A 19,373-nucleotide genomic window follows, 5' to 3' on the forward strand; every position below is an offset into this window, starting at 1 on the left:
CATGACCATTTAGTATATTAAGCAAGGTTTGAAGCTAAGTTCCTGTTGTTACGTGTCCATTAACATTTACAAAGCTAACTTTTCACCATTAAGTTATCTGAAGTCGTTTAGATGGTAGCCAGAGTAACTGCATGCTTGAAATAGGTTGTCTGGTTAAAAAAAAAAAAACCTTGTAGTTTTTCAGTAAAGCTTTGGATAAGTCATTATTTTCTCTTTGGATAAATCATTATTGCCTCTTGGTTTCTTACTGAAATACAGCTGTTAAACTTGGTTCTTTCATTATAACATCTTCACATAGTAATAGAGTCACTGTCCTAAATTGTGCTTATGATGCAAGGTCAGTAAAAGATTTACATACTACATTATATCACTTTATTTACAGTGTGTCTGGATTAACTGAACATTGAGTGAATAAAGCCATTATAAAGCAGACTTTGGGAATATCCATCAAGGACTGCTACTGGGCAGTTTTGTTTCAATAGGACTTGCGTGGGAACAATGCTTGCTAGACCACACACAAGTTCAGAATTTTCTCCAACCACCCAGATGGTTCAGTGAGTGTTAATTAAAACGCAACAGTTTTGTAACATGAAAAGAGGTTATATGACTAGCTTCACATTTAACCACTTCCATCAATTTCCACCCTATGGTTCAGGCTCCAATTTACAATGAATACTTATACAAATTAAAATGATAATACAGAACATTTATGACTTTCCCATCATTAGGTTTTGGCAGAACCAGGGTTTATTATATGTCAATGAGAAGCCTATGCAATTATTAATATTTAGAAATACAATCCATAGGATCAGGAACTGAAAATGGAAGCAACAAACAGCATGATAATTCCAAAGAGAAGAGATACAACAGACAGAAAGCAGCATTATAAGCCTAAAAGTTTACTCAGGTTAAAAAGGTAAAGGTAGCTTCCTGTGCAAGCACCAGTCATTTTTTACTCTGGGGTGACATCGCATCATGACATTTTCATGGCAGACTTTTTATGGGGTGGTTTGCCATTGCCTTCCTCAGTCATCTACACTTTTCCCCAGCAAGCTGGGTACTCATTTTACTAAACTTGGAAGGATAGAAGGCTGAGTCAACCTCAAGCCGGCTACCTGAACCCAGCTTCTGCGGGGATCAAACTCAGGTCGTGAGCAGAGTTTAGGACTGCAGTTCTGCAGCTTACCACTTCTCCAGACTAAATCCAGCTTCTTCAGATTTTCTTCTTTCATTAACGATTTGAAGTTAGAAGTAAGCTGTGAAGTGGCTACGTTTGGAGATGACACGAAGTTGTTTAGGGTGGTGTGAGAACCAGGGTGAATTGTGAGGCACTCCAGAGAGATCTGTCGGGGCTGGGCAAGTGGGCATCAATGTGGTAAATGAGGTTCAGTGTGGGCAAGTGCAAAGTAATGCATATTGGACCCAAAAATCCTAACTATAAATACATATCACCTTTCTGGATCAGCCATATTTATTTTGAGAATGAACAATGGCATGGCTCTTTTTGCTAGTGAACTTACTGGGTAGGATGTAAAAGAAATTTTAAAAAATTGGAATGAAGTTCCCATCACTGGGCAAAGGTCCAGCAGATCCTGGCTTGAATATGGTCTGGGTCTAACACTAATCCTAACCCCACCATTCTTGGCGAGGTAATTTTTTGGTCGTTGTTTTGTTCTTTCTTATCTCTTGTCACTTTATTCACAGTTTTCCCGTACAGATAATTTCCCCCATTTTGTTTCCACAGTTTTCCTTTAACTTTTCTGAAAAATGCTTTCTGGGGGTATTGTCAGTTTTAATATCCACATAAATTAATGAAGTCTGCAATGGGAAAAGACACGTCTAGAAATGCAGGTAAATTAAGTGGTTATGAGTAGTGTTGGAATGCTGAGGTGGTAGAACTACAGGGTGAGGGCAGCATGTTTACATTACATGCCCCTACATTACAATATCCTGTAAATTGAAATTTGCTCAGCATATGAAGGACTGAGATTCTTTCTCTCTAATGAGCTAATTTTTAATTTTCAGGAAGTTTGTACATGAATGAGCACTGGAAATGTGGCTCTCCTCAGCTACACTCTGAAGTGGTACAGATCATCCAGTAATCTCAGAATTCCTTCACCTTATTCTACATACCCATGGGCGGACTATCTAGAGAAATCATAATTCGATATTACTATTCATGAATGGCAATGAATCTGTTCTCAGATCGTTCATCTTTCAACTAAAGGCCAATTCAAAAATTATGGCTTTAACTGTTATGGGTTTAACTTCTATGCCAGTTCAAACAGCCACCAGGAATATATAGTTCTAGGTACAGTTTGGCTAATTGATGTGGTAAGTCAACATGAGTCAACAGTGTGATGCGGTGGCTAAAAAGGCAAATGCAATTTTGGGCTGTATTAACAGAAGTATAGTGTCCAGATTACGTGATGTGATTGTATCGCTTTACTCTGCTCTGGTAAGACCTCATCTGGAGTATTGTGCTCAGTTTTGGGCACCACATTTTAAGAAGGATATAGACAAGCTGGAACGGGTCCAGATGAGGGCAATGAAGATGGTGAGGGGTCTGGAGACCAAGTCCTATGAGGAAAGGTTAAAGGAGCTGGAGATGTTTAGCCTGGAGAGGAGGCGGCTGAGAGGTGATATGATCACCATCTTCAAGTACTTGAAGGGCTGTCATATAGAGAATGATGTGGAATTGTTTTCTGTGGCCCTGTAAGGTAGGACCAGAACCAATGGATTGAAATTAAATCAAAAGAGTTTCCTGCTCAACATTAGGAAGAACTTCCTGACCGTTAGAGTGATTCCTCAGTGGAACAGGCTTCCTCAGGAGGTGGTGGGCTCTCCTTCCTTGGAGGTTTTTAAACAGAGGCTAAATGGCCATCTGACAGCAATGAAGATCCTGTGAATTTAGGGGGAGGTGTTTGTGAGTTTCCTGCATTGTGCAGGGGGTTGGACTAGATGACCCTAGAGGTCCCTTCCAACTCTATGATTCTATGAAGTATTTAGGAGTGCTATATCCCCAGAAGCATTTTTATCTTTAGTCCCCATGCAGTGGCTCTAAAGTTTGATTTAATCCCAGTGGCCAATTTAGCTGAAGCAGGAGATGACGGTGTCAACAAGATTATACATTTTCCAACACAATGAGTCTTGATGACTGAGGTACAAATTAAAGTTTGATAAATACAAGATATATATCCAGTTTACAAGTTAAAGATAGTTAAAGATAGTAAAAAAAAGTAGAGTGACTGCCAATAAGTGGCAGGCTAAGCACATACTGAACTAATGACAAAATCTGATGAAGTGTGCATGCACATGAAAACTTATACCCAGAATTAAATTTTGTTGGTCTTAAAGGTGACACTGGATTTAAAATTTGTTTTACTTCTTCAGATCAACATGGCTACCCACCTGAATCTATTAAATATATGTAAAAGCACTACTTGAGTTTACTTTACTCAAATTTGGCATTACAGAATAGCCGCATTAAAAAATACTTATGCATGTGTATAATGCTTGCATTGTTCAATGAGCTTCACGCCTGTTACCCCAGTAATCCCGACAACAACCCTGTAAGATAGGCTAGTATGAGGGCTAAGAGAGTGAGTCTGTGGCTGAGATGAGGTTATCATTACCTCCCAACATCACAGTCCAGTCTCTTAGCGACTATGCTATATCCAAGAAATAAAGGAGCAAGGATTTTTAAAACTTACTTCTTTGACAAGTAGTGCCTCTGTAGCCAGGTGCACATTCACAGATCCCTTCATCTGGAGAGCATGATGCACCATTTTTACAGAAACAGGACAATGAACAGTTTGGACCCCAACGTCCCTCAGTACATACACTGTCACAATGCATACCTGCAAGCAATTAACATAGAATTGTCATTATAACCACAGAGGATGTACACTAATCACAAATAACATTAACAGACAAATTTAATACTGCCACTACAATATGAAGGAGGGAGGCACAATGTAACAGCATCATTTATTACACTTAAATAATATTACAAACTTCACACATTCCCAAAGTGTTTTGGCCAGAATGATTAAGGGTCATAGTAGAGTCGATAGCTGAAGACCCATTGTAATAGCTAGGGATGGGGCCAAGAAACGACGTTTAGAGTAAAAGGGGTGCCAGAGCTCACTCACAATCTTTACCCACAGTTAGCAGTTCAGCTAATGCACATCCATTTATTTGTTTGATTATATTTATATCTCACCCTTCCCAAAGCAGGCTCAGGGTGGGTAACATCAAATTACATAAACATTAAAAACCAGTCAGTACATAATCATTACAATAAATAAGACAATTAGGCTCTGTTCACACAGTGTGTTGAGTCCGTGTTAAACTGACCCGGTTCTGTTCCAAATATCTTTGTTCCAGATATTATCAATCAGACTGCCATACTGCAATTCAAATCACTCCATGGTGAAACCGTCTTCTGCCGTCCACACGATGGCACTATGTTCTTTTTTCCCTCCACTATTATGTGCATGCGCACATTATGCTCATGCATGCATTATGCACACACGCACATTATGTGCATATGCATACATGCGCATGCACATACGTTAAAACATGTGGTTATGCACATATCGCTAAGTAGTAAAAAAAATGGTGACCGTAAACCAGATGTCTGAGGCTCCTTTTGCTCTGGGACAGCCTTTAGACATCCAGAAGTTGGTTAATATCGCAGCAGAACTATTCAGATGGAGAAAACTACAAGGTGAAACTAGAGAACTCAAAAAACACCACAAAGGAGCAGGTAACAAAATAATCCAGTTTTGAGAAGGATTTTTTTTTTTGGGGGGGGGGGGGTGGCTACCATGAGTTAATACTGGGAGGCAGATGTTGCTGTCTGATCAGCCACTTTAAATCCGGAAGGAAACAGCAGTGACATCTGATTATACTGTGCATCTGTATAGGGCTTAGACAATTAAAAGATGGTGAGACAGAAGTAACAATTTAAAAAAAATATGCTGGGCAGATGGTAATGGTAATGGAAGTCAAACCAACTCATGTCACGTTAAGAGTTAGGACTCATAATAGGGCAGGCTGTCAGGGCAGCTTCTATGCAGGGAGGCTAGATAAGGCTGTCAGAACAGCTCCATTTTACAGGCTCTGAGGAATGGCAATAAGTTCCACAAGATCCTGATCTCAGGTAGGAGCATGTTCCACCAGGTGGAGACCAGAAGAGAAAAGGCCCTGGCCTTGGCTGAGGCTAAGTGGATGTCTTTTGGGCTTGGAATAACCAGTAGATATTGATCAGCAGAGCATGAGGCTCTTCGGAGAGTATATGGGTGAAACGGTTTAATTCTTATATGTTTGTCTGTAGTATGCACAGGGATGTAGACAGGGCTTTTGAAATAGAAAAAGCCCAGCAGAAACTCATTTGCATATTAGACCACACTCCCTGACATCATCATCATTTCTCTCAGCACTTTTTTTGTAGAAAAAGTCAAGCAGCAATCATTTGCATATTAGGCCACATCCCTGACACCATGTTAGCTGGAACTGCGTTCCTGTGTTTTCCTGCTCAAAAAAAGCAAGATGATTCCTGTACACATAGGGGCACCAGGTCCAAGCTGAAAAATACCTGGAGATTTTAGGGGTGGAGCCAAGGGAGGGCAAGGTTTGGGATGGCAAGGGACTCTAAGGAGGCATAATGCCACAGATTCCACCTTCTAAAGCAGCTATTTTTCTCAGGTGATGTGATCTCTGTCACCTGGAGATAAGTTATAATAACAGGAGATCTCCATCTACAACCTGGAGTTTGATAACCTTACATAGCCACCATTTACCTCTCAGTAGTTTCTTCCACAATGTACTTTCCTTCAAGCCAAATCCCTTTCGGGCTCATAGCTTAGTTGAAAGGGACAGACCATAACTTCTTCCACTAGCTATGGAACCTCTATGTTTAGAGGCAGTGTATCTCTGCATATAAGAGGCAGAGGACAAACAACAAACTTTCACCTCCATGTCCTGCTAATGAGCTCCCAGAGGGATGTGGTTGGCTGCTGCAGCAGGGAACAGAATGTCAGACTAGATGGCCCTCTGTTCTTGATCCAGCAAGACAGTTTCTATGTTCTTGTACTTCAGTTTCTCTGTTCTAATAATTGCAGGAAAACAACTTCAGTTTGGGTTTACTTCTTCATTTGAAGAGGGAATGTTTGCAAGGCAACAAGTAGTGAAGGAACCTGAATTCTTTTATAATTACTAATAGGCTGATTACTGTTAAATTTCATACTATGGGAGAGCAGGGGCGTAGACTTTTCAATTTCCGGGGGGGGGGAGGCTGGGGCCCAGCCAGAGGCATTTGATCCAGTGACATCATAGGGAGAAGCCAGTGACATCACAGGGAGGGTCCTCCATTATCACTATCTATGAATTTATGGAGAAGCTCCCTCCCCATAAATTTAGGGGGCACCCCCCCCAACAATGCCCATGGACCGGGCCAAACCCAGGAAAAGGTAGGAGTTGGCCAGTGGTTATAGTGGTATCTCAGAGGTCTAGGATTGCCAATCCCCAGGTGGGGGCAGGGGATCCCCCGGTTTGGAGACCCTCCCTCCGCTTCAGGGTTGTCAGAAAGCGGGGGGGGGGAGGGAAATGTCTGCTGGGAACTCTATTATTCCCTATGGAGATTTATTCCCATAGAAAATCATGGAGAATTGATCTGCGGGTATCTGAGGCTCTGGGGGCGCTATTTTTTGGGGTAGAGACACCAAATTTTCAGTATAGCATCTAGTGCCTCTCCCCAAAATATCCCCCAAATTTCAAAAAGATTGGACTGGGGGTCCAATTCTATGAGCCCCAAAAGAAGGTGCCCCTGTCCTTCATTATTTCCTATGGAAGGAAGGAATTGAAAAGGTGTGCCGTCCCTTTAAATGTGATGGCCAGAACTCCCTTTGGAGTTCAATTATGCTTGTCACAGCCTTGATCTTGGCTCCACCCCTAATGTCTCCTGGCTCCACCCCCAAAGTCTCCTGGCTCCACCCTCAAAGTCTCCTGGCTCCACCCCCAAAGTCCCCAGATATTTCTTGAATTGGACTTGGCAACCCTACAAAGGTCTCTTGCTGTGTTGTTTTTGAAATTCACTTTTAGAATAGTCACTTTAATATCTGCAAATATACATATCATGTGCTCACAGAATTGGATCCCCTGGTCCAATGTTTTTGAAACTTGGATGGTGTTTTGAAGAGAGGCACCAGATGCTATGCTGAAAATTTATTATTTATTTCCCGCATTTATATCCCGCTCTCCCCGCCGAAGCAGGCTCAGGGCGGTTAACAACATCATTAAACATCCACAATAAAATTTGGTGCCTCTACCTCAAAAACCAGCCCCTCCAGAGCTCCAGATACCCACAGATCAATTCACCATTATACCCTATGGGAATCGATCTCCATAGGGAATAATGGAGTATCCAGCATTTCCCTTCCCCCTGATGTTTTCTGATGACCCTGAAGCAGGGGGAGGGCCTCCAAACTGAGGGATCCTCTGCCCCCAACTGGGGATTGGCAACCCTATGCCTAGGTGGTGAACAATTGTCAATACACACCTACTTGACCATGTCTTTTAGAGTGCAGTCATTTTGGACAAAAAAAAAAGGCTTGCTGGGGCCATTAATTATGAAAAGGATCTGGTTCAGCACCCACTTAAATGAATGTAAACAATCACAGGCTTGAAGAAGACACAAAATATCTATTTGCCAAAAGAACCCCCAAATACTATAGCAATATGTATGCAACATAGCAATACAGTGTTATTCCTCCCCCCAATCATTAACTAGTTGAACAATGTTTGAGTCCAGTAACACCTTTAAAACAAAGTTTTATTCTGTTTTAGCTCAATTAGCATTTCTAAGAAGCTAAGGTTGTAAAGTCATTAACTCTTTTGCAGCCTGGAGGGAAAATCACACATGGACTCTACCACCCCATTCATGCCTTTGAAGATAATGATCTCTCCTCCTTGAAAATTTAAATGGGAAGCTCCCAAGTCCTGTGTTGGTTTCCCGGAGGGGGCTTAGCCCCCGCCAGGAAAATCTGGGAGGGCTCAAGCCCTGGAGCCCCCGTGTAGTTTATGCTTATGCGGGAGAGGGGGGAAGCAAAACACAAGAAATCAACCAGGAGAGTTCTCCAAAATGTTTAGCTGTGTGAAATACATAAAGCATTCAATGGTCATTGTCAAATAATGTATATTGTGGGCAAAACTTCAGTATATAAGCACACACAAAAATGGCAACTGTCAGTACAACCAGAGGCATTAAAACTAACATTCTTGGTATCTTTTCCAGAGTTTTTTGCACTTCTAAAAAGTCTCCCTTCATGTCAAATGCCAGCAGAACTCCAGTGTAGCTCTCAGACCTCATTGTGTCTACAGTGCTTTCTTTTATCAATTGGCTATTATTGGAGTGCAGCTACTGAATGAAGCATTTGGCCAAAGAAAAAGGGGACTAAATTCAGAAGAAGAATGACTGGCTTTGTAAGTATTTTGTGAAATATGCTTCAGATCCATTTATATTGGACTATTTAAAATGAGCAAAAAAGATTGGGGGGGGGGGAGTGTTTTTTGCTAGAAAAGCTTTCTTTAAAAATTCCATTGTGAATATTTCCTACAGTATGTGGAAGAATTAAGAGAGACTGTCCATACTGACCATTAATTCTTCTTTATATAGTTCCAAAAAGCAGACCTACCCACCCCTTCTTGATTAGTGCAAAATACCCTATTTGGGAAAGGTCTTCTCCTGACTGGAAGACACATCAACAAGTGCAATCCTATCCTTGTTTACTTTCAAGTTAGTTCTTTTGAGTTCAGTGACAGTTACTTCCATCTAAATGCAACCTGACCATCAAAACCTTTAACTCTTATGGCTTTTAAAATATCAATTTATTGCTGTCAGACAAAGGACCAGATAGAGCCCTCTAATAGAAAATACACAGAAATGTAACACAACAACTAATTTTGCACAGGATACTGAACAAACATAAAAAGGACTACTTTCCTTGGTGAATGCAAATTGGAATGGAATTTGAATGCCAAGACACAAAAGACTCCTTATACCATCATGCTGTTCCCAGCTGATTTTTGTCCGCCTAGCTAACTGAGTTTTCTGAATCAAGACACAAAGTAACTTATTTCTCAACAGGCTGGAACAATATTTTTCAACTTGAAATCTAAACCAAGGGACCTAAATTTGCATCTGAATAAGGCTCCTGGAGTGAGAGACACTGAGCTCTCTTATTAGACAGTTGGTCTGCAGTTGAACAGTTAGATTCCAGTATGTTGGGACCTTAGAGACCAACTACAGTTTCAGGGTATAAACTTTTGATAGTCAAAACTCCCTTCATCAGACATGAGTAGAAATGGAGATCTCCAAGTCCTTTAATCCTAGGCAGAAAGTAGGAGGGGTGTTGTAAAAGATGCAAAGGTACAATGCATATATAAAAGGACCTGGATACTCCCATTTCTACTCATGCCTGATGAAGGGACGTTTGGCACTCAAAAACTATTTTTGGTCTCTAAGGTCCTACTGGATTTGAATCTAACTCTTATAAGATGTTGAAACCCGTGTGAAGATCACACCTTTAAAATGTAGCCAGGCTGCTCTAGAAATGCAAATTTCTTGGTAGAAAGCCAAATGTACATTGTGAAGGCAAAGGGTTTTTTGAGATCATGCTGGTGATTAGCCAGCACATCTGGTTGCATTAGGATCTACAAAAAAACACAAAGTGAAGGTAATGAGATTTTTATTTATTTATTCAGTTTATTTCTCCTATGGACATGTGTCTGAAGGCATACTTTTTAAAATCAAATTTATTAGGTTAAAATCCCAATATGATATAGTTTAAAGGTATATATTTAATGGATGTGTATTGTTGTATGTTAATACAATTTCATTTTGTACATGCTTACAGTACATAACTGGTTGTATTCTATGATTGTATGCAACAAAGAAATAATATGTTTGCGTGCATGTGTACAGCAAAACCTTTTCCCAGTGAGTTCATCTTCTTTCATACTAAAAAAAGTAACTAATTATATTAATCTCCTCTGTATGTAAAAGCTGCAATTCCAAATGCAGTTAGTAGAAAGTAAGCCCAACTTAACTCAATGGGACTGACTTCTGAGTATACATGCTTAGAGATACACAGTAAACAAACTTACATGTGACTCAAAGGAAGGAAAATTTCAAAAAGAATTTGTAATAAGAATAGATTTGAGCATACCCAGATTTTTAATACCAAATGTCAGCAAAGAGCTCTCTCTGAGTTTTTTGGTGAATGTTTTAAGCCTAAGGACAACAATACTGTGCTGGTAATTTGCATGCAAGACTTTCAGCTAAATCAGTATGAATAATTACATGTAAACTTTGAACATTTGAAGTGTGTCTTGTGAACCAAGGGAACTATTAATAAGTGTGCATGTTAATTTCATTCTTGATAAGCAAATTGGAAGGAAATGTTTTTGCCAGGAGAATGGACAAAGAAGTCTTTTATGGCCTTCACAAGTTGCTAGGCAATGGCTAAATGGTCATGATAAACTTTAGCTAAGCAGCTGAATCCTCATGCATTTAATGCTTCAAGCACTATGCCAAAGGCCTCGCATCTAAATCAGCATTCCTGCAGCATCTATAATTGTTTGAATCAAGTAAATATTTGAGGATATCAGTATTGTTTTCATTTCTGCAGTTACAATGTTATATGTGTTAAATACTTTTAGTATTTTAGTATTTTAACAGTCTGACAGTATGCAAAGTTACAGTATAACAGTGGTGCTTTAACAGTCTCAGAAATATCACAAGGGAAGGCTTCATTACAGAATTGGAACTCTTATTCTGTATTGGATCATATGCAATGGAGCAAACTTGTTCAAGCTAAGCAGGCTTGGGACCTATCAGTGCCTGGAAGATCTCTCAGAAAATGTATATATGTCAACTTGAATAGTGGAAGATTTAAGATAAGTAAACAACCAACTACTACAGCTGTTATGACAAAAATATGCATTCTAAGACTCATCATGGCACGCTAGCCATCAGTATTTCCAGCCCAAAGCCTGGGCCATTTCTCAGTGCTGGAAGGCCTTTGGCAAAATACTTTTCATTGGGCTTCCAGATCCTCTTCACTGCCCAGTTAATGAGACCTTCCACTATTGTACAGCTATTGTCACCACCCACAGCAAGACAAGCAGTTGTCAGCCCTTTAAGCATTGTTCTTGCCCACTAACTGACATTCTCTCCCCCTGTTCCAAGTGAACAAGCTACTAGCTAGCCAATGACAACAGATGGAGGGCACTGCCAGCTGGAGGGGGAGAACATGGCTGCTCCTCCTCCCCCTGCCTGCCTGATCATGTTCATAAAAATGTGCCATGCTCTGGAGCCAAACTGAACTCCACAGTGTGACTGCAAGTCAGGTCATAATACTCCCACCTGACTTATATAATGAGGACTGAGAAAGCAGGAAGGATAACATTAAGAGAAACTCAATAGAATACCAAAGGCAGAGGGTTGGGTGTGAAGATGAGGCCTAAAAATAGTGAAAGTGGGAAGATGGTGCCCATTAGAAAAAAAATATAGGAACAACAACAATAAAGAACACTCCTACAACTAAGAAGAAGAGCTGGATTTATATCCTGCCCTTCATCCAGAGTCTCAGAGCAGCTTACAATGTCTTCCCCTCCCCACAGTAGACACCCTGTGAGGCAGATGGGAGCTGAGAGAGGTCTCCCAGAACTACTCTTGAGAGAACAGCTCTCCAAGAACTGCTGCTGACCCAAAATCACACCAGCAGCTGCATGTGAAGGAGTGGGGAATCAAACCCAGTTCTCCCAGATAAGAGTAAAACCTGGACAAAGATACACTATACAGTAACTATGATCAGATGATGAAGAATTTCCCTTACAGAAAATAGGGATATTTACTCAAATATTTTCAGTCCAAATATATATTCGTATTTTTCAGGTATACTTCGGTAAATGGATGATATTCAGGATTTTTCATTATACTGATAAATAGATGTCCCAAATTGCAGAAATATTCAGGAATATCTGGAAATATCTGGGACACTGCTTTAAGACTTCTGGGCCTGTTTTCCCAAGTTTTTCTTCAATGTTACAGGACAACAAGAGAGAATAGGAAGGCAAGCAGCTCTCTCAGGCAATGGGATCAGATGTTTTTGTTGTTGTTCAGTTGCACAGTCGAGTCCGACTCTTTGCAACCCCCATGGACAAAGTCACGCCAGGCCCTCCTGTCTTCCATCATCCTCCGAAGTCTGCTCAAATTCGCATTACATCAGTAATGCTTTCCAGCCCAGGGGCGTAGCTAGGGCTTTGGGGGCCCGGGGCCCAAGATTTATGTGGGCCCCCCTATGTGTGTACACGCCTCCAGAAACAGGATATGATGTCACTTCCGGTGATGTCACTTCCGCAAGATGGCCACCACTTGCGAGGGAGCCCTGCTGGAAACAGGAAGTGATGTAACTTCCCCAAAATGGCCACCACTTGTGTGGGGGGGAAACAGGAAGTGGTGTCACTTTGGGGGCGGCAGCCCCCCCCCCAAGATGGCACTGCTGGTGCGATCTAGGTCATGTGATTGATAACCTGATTACCCCACCACACCATGTGACAGGGAAAAATGCCACAAGCAGCCTGCTGACCCAGCTGTTCTCCTTGTGCCCTGAACTTGTGGGACTTCTATATTAAGCAAGCTTACAAGAAAAACAAGGAAAACAAAAACAGGCATGCTGATGTGGTTTTCAACAAGCAAAGCTATAAGGAGGTCCCCAGTCACACAAGGTCACTGAGAGGACACTGAGGAGGAAAACACCTTTTTAATGAGAAAAGGATGAGGAGTCTGAGCCTTTTCAGCATGATAGAGGTTTATACAGTTAAGCAGGGGAATGGGGGGGGGGGGGAACAGGCAGGGAAAAGTTTTTCTCTTTCTCCCATAAATATAAATCCAGGTGAGTAGCCATGTTGGTCTGAAGCAACAGAACCAATTTCGAGTCTTTCTCCCATATTACTAGGACTCAGGGGGCACCCAATGAAATTGATGGACTGTAGATTCAGGACAAAAGTCAATGAGTAATAACATTATACAAGTCACTGGCAGAGAACATAGCAATGGCCACAACCATACACAGTATGCTTTAAAAGTAGATCAGACAGACTGATAGAGGAGAAGTCCACCACAGTGGCTACTAGGAAAGGTGTCTGAAGACAGCCTCCAAATACACAGAGAGTATACCTCTGAATACCATGGCTAGGAGGCAGCATCTCTATGCCTCTATGCCCTTTCTGTCAACCCTCTAGAGCAGGAGTGGGCAAACTGTGGCTTGGGAGCCACGTGTGGCTCGCTCACACATATTGTGTGGCTCTCAAACCCCCTGCTGCCCTGTCAGCTGGCTTGGAAAAGGCATTTTGTGTTTAAACCAAGCCAGCCAGCAGCTTGGAAAATACAGTTAAAGTTGCTTTCTTTCCACCTCTCATCAGTCCCCCCCATTTGCCTTCTTGCCTTCCTTCCTTCTTGTGGCTCTCAAACGTGATGTTTATGTCTTGCGGCTCTCAAACATCTGACATGTTTTCAATGAGGCTCTTGTATTAAACAAGTTTGGGCACCCCTGCTCTAGAGCAAATGGCTGGACTCTGGAAGAAGCAGCATGCTGGACTGGATGGGCGGACTTCCCTTCCCCCAGCCCCCACCCCTTTCTTAACTCATCCCATTCCCCAAAAGGCCAGCTTGGGTTGTTGGTTTGCAGAATGAAAATGACCAGCTTCGTTTTCATATCAGTTTCATACAGTTAACTTTTCTTCCACTGATTATCGGTTATCCCCGACAAACTCTGCTTACAAAGCTGAACAAAATTGGTGCCTGACAGAATAACCAACCTCTAAGGGGCTGAAGCCAAAATAATCAATCAACTACTTTGAATAGATAAGGAAGAAAGTTTACTACAGTACCAAAGAAATCCCTGAGAGATTGATCCAGGCCATCCTCAGAAGGCTCCCACTTTGCAAGCCCTTTATTCAAGAAATACAGGATCAGCCCAAGCATTTTTCCCCTGCTCTTGGGAGAAGTTGAGAAGACGCTTGTAATTTAAGAGACATTTCGGGCGCTGTATATTATATTGGGAACTGTGCAACGGCTATATGCAAGAAAGAGATCGGAACCGTTTTATTAATCACTGAACATAAGAAATAATATTTGGAACTGTAGCAAAATGTGTTAGTGATGAATTCACGGAAGTCGATTGCGGTGGCTTTAGCTGTTTCCGTGTGTAACCTCCTGGTGGGGCCTGAAGTTCTCCCAGAATTAGAACCCACGTCCAGCAGGCAGAGATGAGTTCCGGGGGAGACAATGGTTGCACGGGAGTGAGCTGGCTGACCAAGGACAGCCACGGATTGCCAGGATCCCCGCCGCCCTCCCCTCCAGAACCTAAAAGTTTATTCTCCCCCCCTTCTCCTCCTCCAAGACTTACTTGCAAGTAAACTTTCCCGGGATCCGGCTGCTGCAGGCCTTTTCCCTCCTGCTGCAGCTTCTCTGCAAGCCCCACCCAAGTTCTCCTGAGTTCTGCAAAAGCAAACCCCTCCCCAGGAAAAGCCTTTTTCCTCTCCTGCCCCCACCTCCTTGCTCGGCCTCTCTAGCAAGCAGCTCCGTGGTTTTAACCCTTTCCGTGCTGCAGAGGAAGCAGAATCGTGTCTTGCTGCCGCCAGCCACGCCTTGTGCTGCTCGGGTTCACATGATTATTAATCTATAGTCAAGTGTTTAAATATGAAAGGATTTATTTCTGATGCTGATTCAGTATCAAGAATTCATCGCTCTCCCCAGTCTGCCGTGAAAACGTTGTGACAGCCGCTTAGCGGCGTCGCCAGACAGGCTCCGAAGCCCTGTGTGTGGGACCTGGGGACGCCAGGCAGCCGGCTTCTGAGGGGCCCCTTGGCATTGCCAAGGGGCCCCCCAGACCCCCCAGACTTGGGGCGACCCGCCCCCCTCCCTACGCCACTGTTCCAGCCATCTAATTTTTTGCCGTTTCCCTTCTTCTTTTGCCTTCTATCTTTCCCAGCATCAGGGTCTTCTCCAGTGAGTGCTCCCTTCTCATTGGGTGGCCAAAGTATTGGAGCTTCAGCTTCAGCATCTGACCTGCCAGGAAACAGTCTGGGTTGATTTCCCTTAGGGCTGACTGATTTGATCTTCTTGCAGTCCAAGGGACTCTCAAGATTCTTCTCCAGCACCACAGCTCAAAAGCATCTGTTCTTCTGCGCTCGGCCTTCCTTATGGTCCAGTTCTCACAGCCATACATTACTACTGGGAATACCATCACTTTGACTATATCGACTTTTGTTGGCAGGGTGACGTCTCTGCTTTTTATTATACTACCCAGGTTCACCATAGCTATCCTCCCAAGGAGCAAATGTCTTTTAATTGCATGGCTACAGCCACCATCTGCAGTTATCTTGGATCCCAGAAATGTGAAATCTGTCACTACTTCAATGTCTTCCCCTTCTCTTTGCCAAGGTGTGATGGGGCTGAATGCCATGATCTTAGTTTTTTTTTTTTTTGATGTTGAGTTTCAGGCCGACTTTTGTGCTCAACAATAGGTTCTTTAGGTCCTCCTCACTTTCTGCCATTAGAGTGGTGTCATCTGCATATCTGAGGTTGTTGATGTTTTTCCCGGCAATCTTAATTCCGGCTTGTGCTTCATCCAGGCCAGCATTCCACATGATGTACTCTGCATATAAATTAAATAAGCAGGGTGACAATATACTTCCTTGTCGAACTCCTTTTCCTATTCTAAACCAATCAGTTGTTCCATATCCTGTTCTGACAGTTGCTTCTTGACCCTTCTACAGGTTTCTCAGGAGACATATGAGGTGGTCTGGTACTTCCATCTCTTTAAGGAATTGCCACAGTTTGATGTGATCCACACAATCAAAGGCTTTTAGGGGACCACTTGAACTATCTGCCCAATTATGAAGATTCTCTCATCTCTCCATGGCTCTCTGAAAATCCTCTGAAGAGGATAAGCGGCCTGCCACTTCATGGCTAGATGCCAGCAGCTGCTACTTTTGCTGCTTCTATGGCGTCTGTCTTGGAGTGATGCCTGCCTGGGAAGACCTTACTGTTCTGTGCCTGCCTGCCAGACATCTTCAAGATGGGTTTTCTCATTTCTGACTTGATTTTAAAGTATTATTTGAATTTTTTTGGTGTTTTTGTTTTTGCCTAAGGGGCTGTAGTGGGAAGGGAGAGAAAGGAGTATTTTTTTCCTTTCTGATTTTTTTAAAAATAATTTCCTTGTTTTTATTTTGTGTTGTTAAAAAGGATGGGTTCTCATCCCTTAGTTTTATAATTTTTAATTGCTTTGCTATTTTCTCTTTTTAAATCATTTTAAAAAACCTTTTAATGCTTTTTTGGGGAGGGGGAGGTTTGTATTTTCCAAGTTGTTACTCTTATGAAATGTTTTATTTTGTTGCATTTTTTCTGTTTTTCTGGTTTACAGTTGTTCTTCTATACTTGTTTGTGTGTCTGTGTTGTGTTTTTTTTAGAATGATGTTAGTGGGTGGGTGTGTCTGTGTCTTGCTGGGTCTGGCTGGATCCTTTGGAGCTGGCTTCCTAGATTGGTTTGGCATGAATTCTCTGGTTTGACATAAGTTTAGTTGGGCTTGCATTTACCCATGGTTTTGCTGGGATTCTCTGGTTTGATGTTGCTTCTCTTTTTTTTAAAAAAAATAAATATTTTTATGTTTTATTGACTTTTGTACAATTGGCCATTACAGCATATGAATGTTGGAATTACAAATAACCCTCCCCCCCCCCAACCCTCCCCATCTTCTCTTAGTCTTTTCCCCTCAGCCAAGGGCACAAAGTCCTTATCTTCCACTGAATGTCCTTCCTTGTTTCTCCTGAGATCCACTCTAAATAAGGGTTCCATCTGGTCTCGATTTCCTTGACTTTATCTTCCCACGTGGAATCCTTGTTGATTGTTGCCACGATGTCAGACTGTATGTAATCAAACAAATAGCTGTGCCAGATTTCTATTGACCATTTACTTTTATCTTTCCACCCCAAAGCGATGACCGCCTTCCCCGCTAGTATCATTGCCTTGACAAGGTTTTGAGTGGGTCTACTTAGTGCCGGACTTCCTATTGTGCTTAACAACATCATATTAAAGCCAATGGTTAATGGTACATTGCAGACTTTTCTAATAAATTGAATAATTTCCCCCCAAAAGGGTATAACCTCTTCACACTCCCACCACATATGTGCAAACCAACCCTTAAATTGTTTGCAATGCCAGCACTTGGAGCTCATTCCTGGGAATATATTGGCTATTTGTGCGGGAGTTTTGTACCATTTTGTGAAAAATTTATATTCCAGTTCTTTAAATTTGATTACTTTAATCCTTTCTAGACCTTCCAAGATTTTCCCAGCCAACCCCTCTGTTAACTGACCTTCATGACTCCAAATCTTTTGTAAATGTACTATTATTTTATCTTTATTTGAAATCATTTTCCTGTATAGTAACCCCACTAGACCCTTCCTATGTTTGGCCATTACTTTATATATCTCTTCCATTGGAGTGTCTAACCAAAGCTCTCCCTTTTCACTGATCTTCTTAACTCTCTTATGCAAGCCTGCTATGTTTAACCAGTATTGATTACCTAAATCTTCTATAATTTCCTGTAAGGGTTTTAGTTTACCACCCCTAAACATATCGTCCACTCTAAAATAGCCTTTGTTTTTAAGCCTTTCCCACCATTTTATAGCATGCACCTCCTTAACAATAGCTTCTAGGGGGCTCCACCTTGAAACCTTCCCTAGCCACTGTGGGTACCATTTCATCCAGGTTTCTAATGCTGCTCTTCTGGGCCCTATAGCTAATTTTAGATCTTTTGTCGACACTGTGGAAAAAATTCCAAATCTTCCAATACCACTGTTGACTGCATTCTCGAAATTAATCCACTTCTGTACCTTATCCTCACTCAAATCTAGTAATGCTCTTAGTTGGAAGGCCTCATAATATTTACTTAAATCTGGGATTCCCCAACCTAATTCTGATTTAAGGTTGTATAGAATTCTCTTATGAAACCTACAGTTTTTATTATTAAAAATCCACACTTTGATTGCTTTATTCCATTGTTCAATTTGATTTTTCCTCAAACCTAAGGGCAACGTTTGGAATAAATACATTAACTTTGGTATCATGAACATTTTAAGAGATCTTATTCTAGATGATATCCCTAGTATTTTATGATTCCATTATTCATATATCTCTCTATTTTCTTCCATATTTTACCATAGTTCTCCTTTATCATTTTGTCCATATTTTTTTGCAGGACTATCCCTAAATATTTAAATCTCTTGGCTCCCATTCCTATATTCGTAATCCTATTTATTTCCTGTTTTTCCTCTCTATTAACATTAAGGTATAGAATTTCTGATTTTGCCATATTCACTCCGAGCCCTGAACACTTTTCAAAATCATCTAAAATTATCTTAATCTCTTTAACTCCGTCTTTTGGGTTAGACATAATTACTATGATATCATCCGCAAATAAATTAATTTTCATTTCTTCATTACCTAACTTATACCCCTCTATTCTCCCGGCATTCCTAATTCGCTCTGCTAGTTGCTCTATAGCTATTATAAATATAAGCGGGGATAGTGGACAGCCTTGTCTTACCCCCCCTTGAATTGGGAACGCTTGTGAGTGGTCAGTGTTGACTCTAACTTTGGCCTTACCCCCGTTGTATATTTCCTGTATAGCGTGTAAGAACCGTTCCTCTAAACCTATCTTCTTTAATATTTGCCACAAGAATTCATGTGAGAGAGTATCAAAGGCTTTATAAACATCCAACTTTAACAGAGCTATTTTTTTCTTTTGGCCATGGTGCAATACATTTAAGATATTTCTAATAGGATGGGCAATAGATCTACCCTCAATAAAACCGTATTGGTCCCCTTTTATGATTGACGGGATAACTCTCTTAAGTCTATTTGCTAAAACCTTAGCAAAAATCTTATAATCTTGATTTAGTAAACTAATGGGCCTATACGAACCTACTTCTTCCGGATCTTTCTGGGGCTTTAATATCAAAATTATTTCTGTTTCCTTCCATGAGTCCGGGGCTTTCTTTCCTTCCAAGACTTCGTTAAAAACTACCTGCAATTCAGGTGCTATAATTTCTACCATTTCTTTATAAAAGTCAGAAGTAAAGCCATCCAGCCCTGGTGATTTACCCTTTTTGAGCGCTTTTATTACTTCCTTTATCTCTTGGAGTGTAATCTCAGCACCCAGTGAGGCTTTTGCTTCCTCCTCTATGATTAGCTTAGGTGCGTCCCACACCTCCGTTATATTCTTTTTCATATATAATT

At 41.4% G+C, this 19,373-nt stretch overlaps 1 protein-coding gene across 1 annotated transcript in view; it reads right to left on the reverse strand.

Annotated features, from left to right (window-relative positions):
• LOC132590490 (multiple epidermal growth factor-like domains protein 10) overlaps positions 1–19,373 on the reverse strand; it is a 164,585-nt gene that overhangs the window by 38,597 nt on the left and 106,615 nt on the right. The window contains exon 13 of the mRNA XM_060263397.1: positions 3,714–3,860. Coding sequence (XP_060119380.1) covers positions 3,714–3,860 — 147 coding nt within the window. The remainder of the gene's footprint in view (positions 1–3,713; positions 3,861–19,373) is intronic.

This window comes from Heteronotia binoei, unplaced genomic scaffold (assembly GCF_032191835.1).
Source record: "Heteronotia binoei isolate CCM8104 ecotype False Entrance Well unplaced genomic scaffold, APGP_CSIRO_Hbin_v1 ptg000047l___fragment_1, whole genome shotgun sequence".
In the NCBI taxonomy this organism is placed as follows: domain Eukaryota; kingdom Metazoa; phylum Chordata; class Lepidosauria; order Squamata; family Gekkonidae; genus Heteronotia; species Heteronotia binoei.